Consider the following 13,384-nt stretch of genomic DNA (forward strand, 5'->3'; position numbering starts at 1 on the left):
CCTCAGCTGAAAAATGAGGTAGTAGTTGTAAAGCTGCTGGATACAATAAATTCAATAAATAATAGCTATCGTTATAGGAGTCCTTTTAACAGATCAGTTGAGTCGTTGCTAATAACTATAATTCTCTTTTCCTCTGGTTCCAAATTTGAGGGTCAAAAATTCCCAGGAATTCTTGGTTTTTTGGCAAAGAATGTTCAAATTCATCAGGTACCAAATATTCTGTAGACTAAATAGTATCTCAAACATATGTCCTAGTAAACATTAAATATACATAGGTTATGCTATGACTAACTTTATTTAATGTCTGTTTGTATCATTGAGTATTATCTCCATCAAAAGAAACTAAAAATACAAACACTCTGGTAGTTCAAAAGGAGAGTCCTTATAGTATTTTAAAGGCCTGAGAATGACTATGAATGTAATCTTATCGTATCAAACCCTGAAGCAAACAGTGAGCAGTCAGCTGAGGCCTACATCTTGCCTCTCTGCTTCTTAGATCAATGATGCCCATCTCTATCTTCTTAATGACTGTCCTCTCTCCTAGCCATTCTGTTCATGGCAGAGATGTGATTTTTTTTTCCTAATTGAAAAATTGATCCTTTTACTTTCTTGCTCAAAACCATTTAATTGACCTTACTATTTTCAGACTAAAAAAAAATCGAACTCCAACAGGGAATAAAGATCATTTTGTAATCTGGGACTTCCCTAACAATCCAGGCCCCAGCAGAAATTCACCTAAATTTCCATCCATTGAACTACTTCCCCTTCCTAGCACAGGCTGAGTGTCCTCTCTCCCTGTCATACTTTTATACTCTGTTCCTTCTTTTCACTCTTCAGACTGACTTCTCAGTAGATCACATTTTACCTTTGACATTTCTTCTCCCAGGGAGCCTTCTCTGATCATCTCATCAAGCTGAGCTCCTCCCTTAGCAGCCTAGAATACTCCCATGGTACTGATTACATTGCATTTTGATGGCCTCATAACCAGACTATAAGCTCTATGAGGATGGAAATCATCTCTTATTTTTACTCCAACATTTATCACCATGCCTGGCACATACCATAGAAGGTGCTCAATAAAGATCTGTTGAGTCCAATTTAAAACTTTAGGAGAGTCCTATCTGCCAAGATTAGGCAGCACGTTTTTTTTTCTTTTTTGGGTTATTTTAATTCTCAACAGAAGAAAAGTACAGATCAATAAATCTATAGTCAGTGCCCCAAGCACAGAGGCAGTCATCATTAGAGCTGACAGCAAGGAGCCTACAGCGCTGGAAGCAAGTCTTGTGGTCCCTGGCCCCATCTCTTATCCTCAGTTCCTGACTTTTCCTACCTAGCCAGTGGAATAAATGGCAGTTATCTGGGTTTTCTTCTCTACAAAAACTTCAGCAGCTCTCAGTAAGTTTTGAAAGGAACTTGGGGTAAAAATTAAGCTACAGTTCGGTGGGCATTACTTTAAAGTACAGTCAGCTATTTATACCCCTGTGCATTCCAACAAGCTTGGATAGGAAATATTAGGAATAAAATTAAATTTGTGCTGAACATGCACAGACTTTTCCCTTATCATTATTTCCTAAGCAGTACAGTATTAAAACTGCATAGTATTTACATTGTATTTCAGTATTATAAGTAATGATCTTAAAGAACACAGAACAGTAAGAAGGTCCCTAAAAAAAAATTAAAAATAGGTCTTCCAGATGATCCCACCATCTCACTTTTGAGTACAGGTCCAAAGAAAATCCCCGACAGGCATGGTAGCACAAACCTGTAATCCCAGTGACTCAGGAGGCTGAGGTAGGAGGATAGCAAGTTCAAAGCCAGCTTGAGCAACTTAGTGAGGACCTAAGCAACTTAGCAAGAACTTGTCTCAAAAATAACAATAAATAAATAAATAAATAAGGCTGAGACTGTAGCTCAGTTGGTTAAGCACCCCTGTGTTCAATCCCCAGTACCAAAAAAAAAAAAAAAAAAGAGAGAGAGAGAGAGAGAGAGATCCCTGCATGCTCATATTTACTGCATTACTATTAACAATAGCTAAGACATAAAATCAACCCAGGTGCCCATCAACAGATAATTGCATAAAGAAAATTCGGTATCTTTATGTAGATAAAGAAAATGTGATTATAAATAGATAATGTACACAGAGATAGTTGGGGGAGACATTCAGCTATAAAGAAGAATGAAAAATTGTTAGTTGCAGCAAAATGCAACCAGAGGACACTATATTAAGCGGAATAAGTCAGACCAAAAAAGATAAGTACTGCATATGTGGAAGCTGAACACTTGACTTGAATGTCAAATAGCAATTATTAAAGGTTGAAGGAATGGATATAAAGAGACTGAATTTGATTAGTAGCATGCAAAAAAGTGTCATGCTTTTGCATAGGTAAATATATTAATATGTATAATATATGTTAATAAAAATGAAATATCTAAAAATAAAGTATCAGGAGGATGTTCATAGGTTACCAGGCCTTTTCATAGATTTTGATATCTGTAAGGAGTCCTTGAACCAATCCCCCCTGGATACCAAGGGGTTACTATTATACTGTTTTAACATGAGAATTGTATAATACATGTGCTTGAGCAGGCACAAGGTGTTTTGTTTTTTTCTGGTGCTCTTCAAAACATATCCCTCTTATGGTTTGAATATGAGGTGTCCCCCAGAAGCTCACGTGTGAGACAATTCAAGAAGGTTCAGAGGAGAAATGATTGAGTTGTAAGAGTCTTAACCCAATAGGTGATTTAATCCCCTGATATAGTATTAACAGAATGGTAACTGAAGTGTAGGGTGTGGCTGAAGGAGGTGGGATTCGGGGCATGGTTTGGAGTATATATTTGTATGTGGCCAGTGGAGTCTCTCCCTCTGCTGTCTGATCATGATGTGAGCTGCTTCCCTCTGCCACGCTCTTTGGCCATGATGTTCTGCCTCACCTTGAGCCCAGAGGAATAGAGCCTGTTGTCTATGGATTGAGACTTCTAAAACTGTGAGCCCTCAAATAAACCTTTCCCCCTCCACAATTGTGCTAGTTGGGTCTTTTAGTCACAGCAGAAAAATAGTTGATTTAAAATATCCCAAAAAGAATTAGTTCATTATCCCAGATTATTTCCCTTTTGCAGATAGAAATCTGAAGACAGAAAGGTCAAGGAATGATTTCCTTTAGAGCACATAACGTGAAGTTTTTGAAAAGGGATGCTTTCTTTCTCAAATTCTACTCTTTCCCTTTGACCCCATCATCCTAACTTCCACATCATCTTTTATGCTGTTTGGTTTTTCATAACTATGTTCTTCTGCTAGACTTTAAGCTCCCAGAAGGAGGACTAAGTCTCATTTTTCTTTTTGTCCCTAGCTTGGGACCCAGAAGTGCTCCCCCCCCCCAAAAAAAGTTACTGTAATGTTTGCCTAACTCATAAATACTCTGCCAACCATGTTCTTAGGCTTAATGTCAGGGAAACTTCCTGCCTTGTGATATACCAAAAAAAGTTTCAGCTTCAAAAGAAACTTAAATATTTTCTATTACCCTTCACCTTTCCCCTCTTGATTCTACTTATTTTTTTCCCTCTGAACTGAGAACTGATTTTACTAAATACCTTATTTAAACTTCTTCAGTTAAATGGAGCTCTTATCTTTTCAAGAAAGTGCAAAGTACCTCTCAACATTAAAAAGTCCTAGATTTTTCCTTTGAAGCAAGGACACAATTTACACATAGGTGGTTCTGAACACCACCAACCAAATGTATAAAAGCAATCCTCTGCAATTTTAAATTGAAAGAATTCACCTAATCTAGATTATTTAATTTTTTGGTTTGGGCTTTAACAATAGAGGACCTAAAGTTATTTAACAATAACTTAAATGCATTTTTCAAGTAAATGAGGTCTCCTAGATATTAATGCCGATGGAATTCTGTGTGGAGATTAATGGGTTACTTATTGCCACATCCTAAAAGAGGCTGCTAGACAAAAAGGAACAGCTGAAGGTTTTGCAGGGGCTTAATCACATGATTCAATAGTAACAGTCGGGGAATGAGAGGGGGAAACAAAAATAAAAACAAAAGCAACTGTTTAATTAGTACAGATGGAGAAAAACATCCTGTAAGCTAATTGATTATAGTTATCATGACATCTGATTACAGTTTCTGCCTGTAAAAACATGGGGTGAGGGTGGAGGAAGCTTGCACACGCCCCCACACACAAGCAAACCCTCATGGCACCTCTTTGGCTGTCTTTCCTTGGTGAAATACCCTTCAAATGGATGATGCAATATATACAGTTCTGTTCCAATAACAGACTGAACCCAATGATGTGGCATTATGGTGGGAGGTGATCTGAACACAGAATGTTGGCAACCTTACTGATTGTGGTTTGGAATGCTTTAGGAGCTGGGTGTGTTGTTACATTATGTGTGGAAAGGCAGAGCCTTTGGGATATGTCTTTTTTGAACCCATATGACTTACAAACAGTGACATTATTAGGTCTACTGACCCAATGTTAAAGGAAACATCTGTGTCTAAGTGTTTCTTTGGAAGTAAAGAAGGATTTGCCTTCCAACCTACTCCCTCTGGTGCCCATTCTGCTCAAGGGGTCCTAGGGACAAATGTAGTACATAGTTTTGTGAGGACAGACAGACCATAAATAGCAAAGTATATTTGATAATTTGTTTGATAGTGTTCTAGGGGCACAGTGGGAAGGACCACTCACTTTGTGCTGGGCAGCCATGGATACAGAAGTTCTTAGAACTGGGTTTCTAATGTCATTAGAAATCTTTGTTTGACAAAGATTTGCAAAATCATTAGCACAGGAGCTAACATTAAATTTTCAAATAAAAAGCTATTTTGTCACTTTTGAGGGTAGGTAACATAACTACTACAAAATGGGAGGAAGTATGTGCTAGCAGGGAAACCATGTGCGGGCAAATGTTAGGAAACATTCCATGCTCAGGAAGCAAGGAGCAGTTCCCTGTGGCTGGGAGATGGAGACAGTGATAATGGAATTCTCATTTTAGCAGGATAACTCTGTTGTCAGAGTGGAGAGTGGATTGAGAGGTTGTCCCCACAAACTCCATCTATATATTACACTCTTGATTCTGCAACTGCAGCTCTGTATACAATCCTAAGCAGAAGAATAGCATCTACCTGAATTATGGATAAGTAACTAAAATCCTTTCTCTTACCAAGCTTTTAGGCTACACAAGACACTACTTCAAATGTACTACATTATCTTGTTCAAACCTCTCAGAAACCCTAGGGGATAATTATTACAATCTTAAGAGGAGATAGAATTTTCTAAAAGCCCTGTAGTCTTGTAAAGACTGCTAAATAACTTGAGAAAGCTCACAACACAAGGAAGTGACAGATCCCAACCTGAACTCATGTCCAACAAAACCAGTGCTGATTACCACCACAGGCTAACTGCTTACATGTCACCAAGGATCTGTTGTTCTTTCTGGAATGTAAACTCCTTGAAATCAAAAACTAAGTTTAGGATTATCTTTGATTCTCGTAGTCAGTCATCCCTGACTTTTTTTTTTAAAACTACTGAATTTAGAATAGTGAGAAGAGTGGGTCAGGAAAGTGTGTCTAACTCAAGATGCCTTTCCTTTGTTGCCTGGTGGGTCTGAATATCACTGTGAAAGGCAGTGTTGAAGGAGCCTTCTCTGCCCAATGCTGATCCCTCTCTCAAGGGGGAAGAAGCCAACCTAGCCTGCATGCCTGAGAGAACTTTGTGAATCTGTTGATCAGAGTAATTCCTATTAGAGTGAAAGAGTTGGGCCCTGGGACAGAGAAAACTCTGATAAGGAAGACAAGGAAGAAATTACTTGGGCCTCTGGCACATGAAGGAAACAAAAGTCTCAGAGTTTAATGACTTGTTCAAAACCACACTTATACAGATACACTTTAGCCAGCTATTTTGGACATCTTATATGGACAGGAAGAAAAGGGAGATAGTTGTATATAAAGTTATAGACTCTGAGATAGCAGTTGAGATCAATAGGAAGGCACAAGTTCATTTATTCATTCAATGGATATTATTGAGCAACTAGATTGTTTTTGTTTGCATAGCTCCCATATGCAGAATTTCCATTACCACATTTTGATTAACTAATACCAGCTCCCCAAAAATACAATTAAAATTTCAGCTATACCAGTATGTTAACCAAGCACAAGCTTGCTATTTGCTCTTTGGTTTACAGATTACTACCTAACAGCACATGTGTATCATGATCACTGACTCACCAATTCTTCCTTGTCTATGGGACTGGTTACTGAGCATAACATTCACTTTACATACAGACAGCAAACCATGTAGGTATTTTGCCTCTTTGTCTCCAGTGATAAACCAAAATGCCATTTTTTAAAAAAATGAGTAATCCAAACAGCGACCAACAAAGATGAAAGTACAGCAAAGAAAAAAGAGTGATAATGCTGTCCATGACATTGAAATGGGACAATGAATTCCAGAAGATAGAGCTACCTGGGGGAATGTTGATACTGTTGTCCCTTGAGAAATCCCAGATAAACAACCAGAGGAATTTAATAAAGGAAAAATTTATGAATGAGAAAAGTGGTTGGAATGAAAAAGATGAAGTAACAATCAAAATCAATGGGATGAAATAACACTGCCAAAAACCTTCACATTAAAGGAACTCTACTAGACATGTCTTAACATTGAAAGTGCAAACAATACCACGTTGAAAGCTGATCTAAACTTAGAAAGGAGTATGACAAATTCCCCAGTGCATATAAAAGATGTTTGCTCAGTATCATAAGTTATATGACCAACAAGAAAAAAAAAGGCAAACACTGTTCAAATTCTTTTTTTAACAAAGAATAAAAATACTTCAGTTCTCAATAATTTAAGTACCTTGAGCAATTTTGTACTAAGTAAATATTCATTTTACTAGTTTTTTTCATTTCCCTATATATTTATAACCAACAAAAAGTTTTTAATGCTTTGACAAAACACTGGAAAGGTCAGGGAACAATTATAGTTTTGCCTACTGATTATTCCAGTGTCATTTTTATGGTCTGAAACTGCCATGCAAAACAAGCACCATGTGTTTCAAGAGCCAAGGATCAGAAGACACAGTTCCTGCCCTTGTGTTCTCATACCAACAAACTTATTTTAAAAACCTGAGATTAATTGCTCTGTATTTAAAGGGGGTGCTTGCCTAGCTCAGAGCACCCATATAGACTTTAGAGGAGCTGGGAGCAGGAAACATGGTAGAGGGGTATGGGGAGAAGAAAACAAGGACTGTTAGGGGCCAGCTCCCCAAATCTAAGGAGACTCCAAACCTCTGCAGTCCCGCAAGTGTACATTCTTACCCTAGGGGCAGGGTGAGGAGGAACTCCAGGCTGGCTTTTAAACTGGTTGCCAACTAGTTGCTAGTTGTAATGCCAGATATATATTAATTGCTGCCAGAATGTGGAGATACAGGTTAAGGTTCCTTTTCAAAAATGATACAGAAACTAGAAATGCTAACGAGTTCCACCCTTAGAGAACTTGTGCAAGTGAAGCTTCTTAAAACCAGTACGAAGTGCTTGGATGCAAATCGTTATATCCCCCAAAGCCATGGAAATGCAAAGCAGCCTCTGGGACTGTGACAATATATGTTCTTAAGGATATAAATTCATGGGAGTATATGAAATACACATCTGGCTTTATGGGAAGATTATGATTTTTTAAGCCCAACATGTGTATTATAACCACATTATCTATGGTGCTTCCTCCATCATAAAACATGTTTGAATTTTTAATTTATGGCCCCTACAATATGTGGAACCATAAATAAAAACTGTGGAAAGGATTTGGAGCTATGTGATATGCATGCAGTTACACATAAAAACATAGCTTTTAACAGGTAGAAGTCTCCTTCAGGTTCATTTTGACTGATCTCTCATTTTTTAAAAAAATGAAGTAAATTTAACCCAGGGAGGCCAACTGACTAGCCCCAGCCAGACCCCTGCCTCATAATAAAAGACAAATTTTATTGAGTATTACTGTGGAATAAGCACAGTTCTAGGGATTTTTACATATGAAGCATTATCTTTTTTGATCCTCATAAATTTATGAAATGCATCATCATCTTACAGATATGGAAACAGACATTATTCAGCTAACCATGATAGTACTGAGATTTGAATTCAGAATTATTTGGGGTGACATTCTTAACTACTAAGCAGTGATTGTTGATAAATTATCTCTTAGAGATACTTAACTATATGCCCCAAACATTGTAATCATGCCCCCTGGAGGATCTTATAGACTAGCTTTCCATATGTAACTACTAACATTTAAACACCCATACGAAGTAGGTAATGTAATTTCTATTTAAGATGAGAAAACCAAAGGCATAAGAGTCAGTGATTTCCCAGGGTTGCATAGCTTTATGACTATTGAAAGCAAGATTCAACATTCAAGTCCATCTGGTTCTTTCACACAAGGAAGGCTGCCTTCCTGGATGAGAATCAGGCTCTCACCCAGCAGGCTGTGGCTTTTATTTGAGCAGGACCTGTATATATCAAATACCTGATCTGAAATCGATGTGGATCCAGGCATTTCTGGAATCCATTTAAGTCTGCTGCAAAAATTTCAGAGTCCTGAATATTTCTCTTTCTCTCTCCCTCCCTCTCTCTGATACTCAGTAACAAGAGTTGAGCAGCTCATGTGAGACAGACTTACTATGAAGAGGCCAGTAGTAAATTAAATTCACAGAGTGTGGTTCTGGGGCTGCACTGAGATGGAGGAGGAGAAATATTACTGACTGTTGTTCCCCCAGAACATAGCTAGCAATAGATAGGAAAACAGCAGCCAGAGACGATGTCTGCAAGCAGCCAGCACTGAGAAATGGCAGGCGCTGCTGTTATAGGAAGTAAAGGAAGAGGAATCTGCCAAACTCTTCATTTTCTTGGCCAAAACTCCCCTCAGGGTCTGTCAAGAGAAATGGATCTGAAAAAAGCAGTACGGATCTCACCCCAGCGCCTTAGCCAGTTTCCAGAGGTTTTCAGCATAGCAGGCAGCTGCTCCCCAAATTCAGCTGGGTTTCTCTCCTAGTGGAGCTGCATAAGCATATGAACTCCGCCTGGCCAGCACCTGACGCTCTTGAGTGGCAGCCAAAGCCTTAGGAGTAAAGCAGGTGGGGCGCCTTCCCAATCTAGTGGCCGAGCTAGTTTGAGATGCTTTGCAACACAAAAGGCCAGTTTCAGGAATGAAATTACTTTTTCCTTTCTACCTTTTAAAAGTAGTAACAAACCACTTTGCAGGTGTTGGCTGTTTCACTTGCCTCTTTTCTTTTGCCTCTCATAAAAAGGCTTTAAAAGGCAGAAAGAGGTAGAAACTGGGTACAGGAGTCTGGGGAAGGGAATCTGAAAGACTTTGATTCCCCCAATCCTATCCCACCTCCCAGCTAGCTGGTGTTTGAAATTCCAACACTGACCCGTTAGTCTGGAATCCTCTTTTAAAATGTAGAAGAGAGTAAACAAAGTTATTCCAAAGGTAGTGTTAAATCTTCAGGTGGCAGGCTGGAATCTTGCTGGCTCACCAAGGTCAGGAAATGCCTGCTTAAATCTACCCTTAGGTGGGAAGACTAATCAAAAAGGGAAGGTTTAGGGAAGCAGAACTTCACTAATTTCCCTTTTGTGTGTAGCAAAACAAGGTCCGGCAACTAAATTCCTTATTCTGAGATATTAATCTCTCTTCCCTTTGTTCGAACTAATAAAGCATTAGAATTCTAATGCCAATATCAAAATCCTGTTGTTTATTACTTTTCTTGGTATTTCAGCATGAATAACTAAAATTTGGAAATGAGAATGGTTTTCATTCCTTCCTGAAATTAATTTTCAAATATGCTAAAGGGCTCTTGTTTTGACCTGCATGGGATGTGCATTTTCTGAAGTCAAGGTGCAGACATTGCTATTCATATACCCATTGATTGATCACCTGATAAGAAGAGCCCAGACATTTTAATTTCCCCTCTCAACTATTGATCTTTGTTGCAATTCTTTTTAATATGGCACTGTTTCCCTGCCCTGTCTGTTGCTACTCAAATCAGATGTTGTGGTCACCATGGTAACCACCGCTCACTCCCTGTTTTTTCATTTATAAAACTTACAGTGCATGGGTTAGAAAAAAATCACAAGATTTTTTTTTTTTTTTTTTTTTTCAGCGCTGGGGATCAAACCCAGCACTCTACCAACTGAGCTATCTTCCCAACCCACAAGATTTTTTTTAAAAAATTCAAATAGTGAACCAAACTAGCTTGAGAAGAAAAGTCATTTCAGTATAAATGTTTTATTTTTAAAATTAGTCTAACAGTGGTTCACTTCATTCTTTGAATATAGCCCTTGCTGCTCTGCCGCTGAGACTTATTTTTAAAAGGAGATGTTTCTTTCTCTTCCTCTCTCCCTCTTCCTCCCTAATCTGTCCCCTTCCCTAACCTCAGGGGAAACAGGGTTTCCTCTCTTCCCTATCCTATGTAGTTATCTGTCCTTGAGCATACACCTACCACAGGAACAAAATAATTCAGACTTTGGCGATGGCACCAGAAGATCTCAGAAATGACTATCTCCCAAATGAATAAGTGAATTAGTACTTTGACAGAACACATGTAATGTAGCCTTTGAATCACCTCTTTAAATAAATAAATAAATAAATAACCCTGTTTCCCCAGATGGACAGAGTCACAAACTCTGGAATAGGAGTCCTCTGTGTTTCTCTTTTGCTAGCAAAGCAATAAAACTTCTTTTTCCTTTTTCTCAAAACCATGTCCTCATTATTGGATTGGCATCAGAGGCAAGAACTCAGCTTTTCATAATATTATTTATAAATGTACTCATCAGGAACAAATTATCACTAGGAAAACAAAACTGAGGGTTGAGTCTGTTTGCTTGGAAATTTAAAGAATTTTTAAGGAGGTATTCAGGGATAAAATAGGATTGTCACCAACATTTCGAGTGAACGGTGCCCTAGGTGGGACTGAAAGCTGTGAGTCTCCAGTCCTTCAGGTTGGATGGTGAGACTACACAAGGTCTGTGTAAACCATGCTCCTGGTATGGGATCGCAATTTTCTACATGAATGTTCCTTCCTTAGCACACAAGAATACTCAGAAAAAAAGTAAAAAACAATATTTTTTACCTTCAAAGCAATACTTAGCTAATTTGTTCTACAATCAGTTACTGAATTTGCTAATCATAGTTCTGAATGACAGGGGAGCATGCTGTAATCTCCTGTGTCTCTGAGCTAAGCAGAGAGGCAGATCATCAGTTGAACCTCCACAAGGATGAGGCCTTTACAATTGTGGATTTATAGATCATCCGGCTTCCTCTCTCTTTCTTTCTCTGTTAAGCACAGGTATTTGGCCACCATTGCCAAGTCAATAATCTGCAAACTGTAGATCTCTAGAGAAAGCCAGTTATTGGAAACTCCAGACGACGTCAGATATGCCTTAATAAGAGTGAGTTGAAGTTTTTATTAGGACGTCTCTTTCTTTCCAGTCATCTTAAAACCACTACCCCTTTTTATTCCTAGCAATAGACAGCAAGGACCCCTGAAGATGAAAACTCTTCCTGACTACAAACGTCTGTCTCATCTAAGACAGGTGTTTTGTCTCTTCCCTGTTACCAACATGGATAGAAGAGAGCTGCAAAATGACTCTCCCATAATGACGAAGTGAACCTTCTAGTTTTAGTGGAGAACTTCTGATTTGCAGGAACCAAGACTTTCCATTTCCTCTGCCCGATGAGGTTGAGATTCTGTGCTGTGTTAACCACACAGTAGCAGTGACTACCACATTCAAACTGAACAGGGTTGTTTTCATTTTCTTAGCCTCTGCAGAGAGTATCTTACACAAGATGACCAACAAATCCATCTGGTTAACACTGCTTGGGGACAGATTTTGAGAATGATGCTGATTAACAAGCCATACAGGACCCTTTTAACAGATGAGGGACTTAGGGTTCTGGGGATTGTCCTACGTAAAGGCAACTGACAGTTGAGGTAGGATGGAAGGAACAAAACAATAAGTTAAAAGGTGACATAAAGGAAAGACAAGAATCAGATATTTTCCTGAAGTTCCATGTACTTTTCCAGGTCTGTAACTCCCTAAATCAGTCAGTCTCTTTCAGGTCTGTTATATCTTAATTCCTGGGAAATCTGTAAATCTACCTGTGCACTATTAATTAACCCCCCAATAAACAGATTAAACCAAAAGAGATAAAATATCTTGAGGAATGTATAATTTGGGGAACTTTCCAGTGCTATCTGTTGATCAGGTAACAAAGACCACATCAGCCTGAGGATCCTAAAACTGATCAAACCCCTAGAAATCATTTTGAGATCAGCAGACTGATACCAGTCCTATATTCCTTCCCATACCCACCCCTTCCAAGTTTCCTTTAAAAGAAAAGCTGGGCACCCTAAAACCATATCTCTCACTCTTGAGATGTCTCTCACTCTCCCTTGAGTGCATAGGCCTTGCTTTACCCCTAACGCAGCATTTATCTCTTGAAATAACTCTCATTCTTTTTTTTTTTTTTTTGGGTACTGAGGATTGAACCCAGGGGTGCTTAACCACTGAGTCACATCCCCAGCCCTTTTTAAAATATTTTATTTAGAGACAGGGTCTCGCTGAGTTGCTAAGTGCCTCACTAAGTTGCTGAGGCTGGCTTTGAACTTGTGATCCTCCTGCCTCAGCCTCCTGAGGTGCTAGAATTACAGGTGTGCAGTACCATGCCTAGCATGCCCTCATTCTTTCTTAAATATATTTCTACGTTCCTAAATAAACCTCTGTCTGATGGGCACTTGCTGAAATTCTTTTCTGTCCCATAAGCCTAGAACCCACTGGTTGTGAGTCGAGTTCCCCCTTCTCTTGGGGAACTCCTTGGATCCTTCTTTGGAAACACCTGTTCTGCTATGACATCATGATTGGCATTCACAGCCACCATCAGCTGGCTTCTCTCCACACTCCACTCTCCACCACCCCGGGTTAAAATGGTGTGCATGGATGAGATCTGAGAGAAACTCAGTGGAAACAAATGGATCCCTTTGGACTGAGGGGTGCCAACATCTGGAAGGCTTGGACCATCCATGTCACCTTGCTCCCTTTGCTCCCCTGCTGACTGTTTTTTCCTTCTCAGAAATGCTCATGATTTATTTGTGGCGTTTCTAAAACTCTCTGCTTCCTTTCTGAATTGAAAGCCTTTCCAGTTCTATATTTCATGCCAAAAAACATAGATATGGAGTGGGGAATCAAGCGTAAAACTATCAGATTCATGATTTGATTTAAAGCCTAAGATTGGGGAGTAGAGAGATTTGGTTCAAGTCCCACCTGGGTCAAATCCAGCAGGGTGATTTTAGTCAAATTACTTACTCTTATCTTTCAAACTGTGTGTT

At 39.0% G+C, this 13,384-nt stretch overlaps 1 protein-coding gene across 25 annotated transcripts in view; it reads right to left on the reverse strand.

Moving 5' to 3' along the window:
* DLG2 (discs large MAGUK scaffold protein 2) overlaps window positions 1–13,384 on the reverse strand; it is a gene marked incomplete at its 3' end in the record, with an annotated part of 2,081,919 nt that overhangs the window by 250,793 nt on the left and 1,817,742 nt on the right. The window contains exon 1 of one of the 25 annotated variants that reach the window (XM_079105554.1): window positions 8,969–9,106. The exons of the other annotated variants lie outside the window; for them this stretch is intronic. Coding sequence (XP_078961680.1) covers window positions 8,969–9,005 — 37 coding nt within the window. The 5' untranslated portion in view covers window positions 9,006–9,106. Of the gene's footprint in view, window positions 1–8,968; window positions 9,107–13,384 lie in introns of those variants that run through there. 25 annotated transcript variants of the gene reach the window in all.

Source organism: Sciurus vulgaris (genome assembly GCF_902686455.1).
Source record: "Sciurus vulgaris genome assembly, chromosome: 11".
Classification (NCBI taxonomy): domain Eukaryota; kingdom Metazoa; phylum Chordata; class Mammalia; order Rodentia; family Sciuridae; genus Sciurus; species Sciurus vulgaris.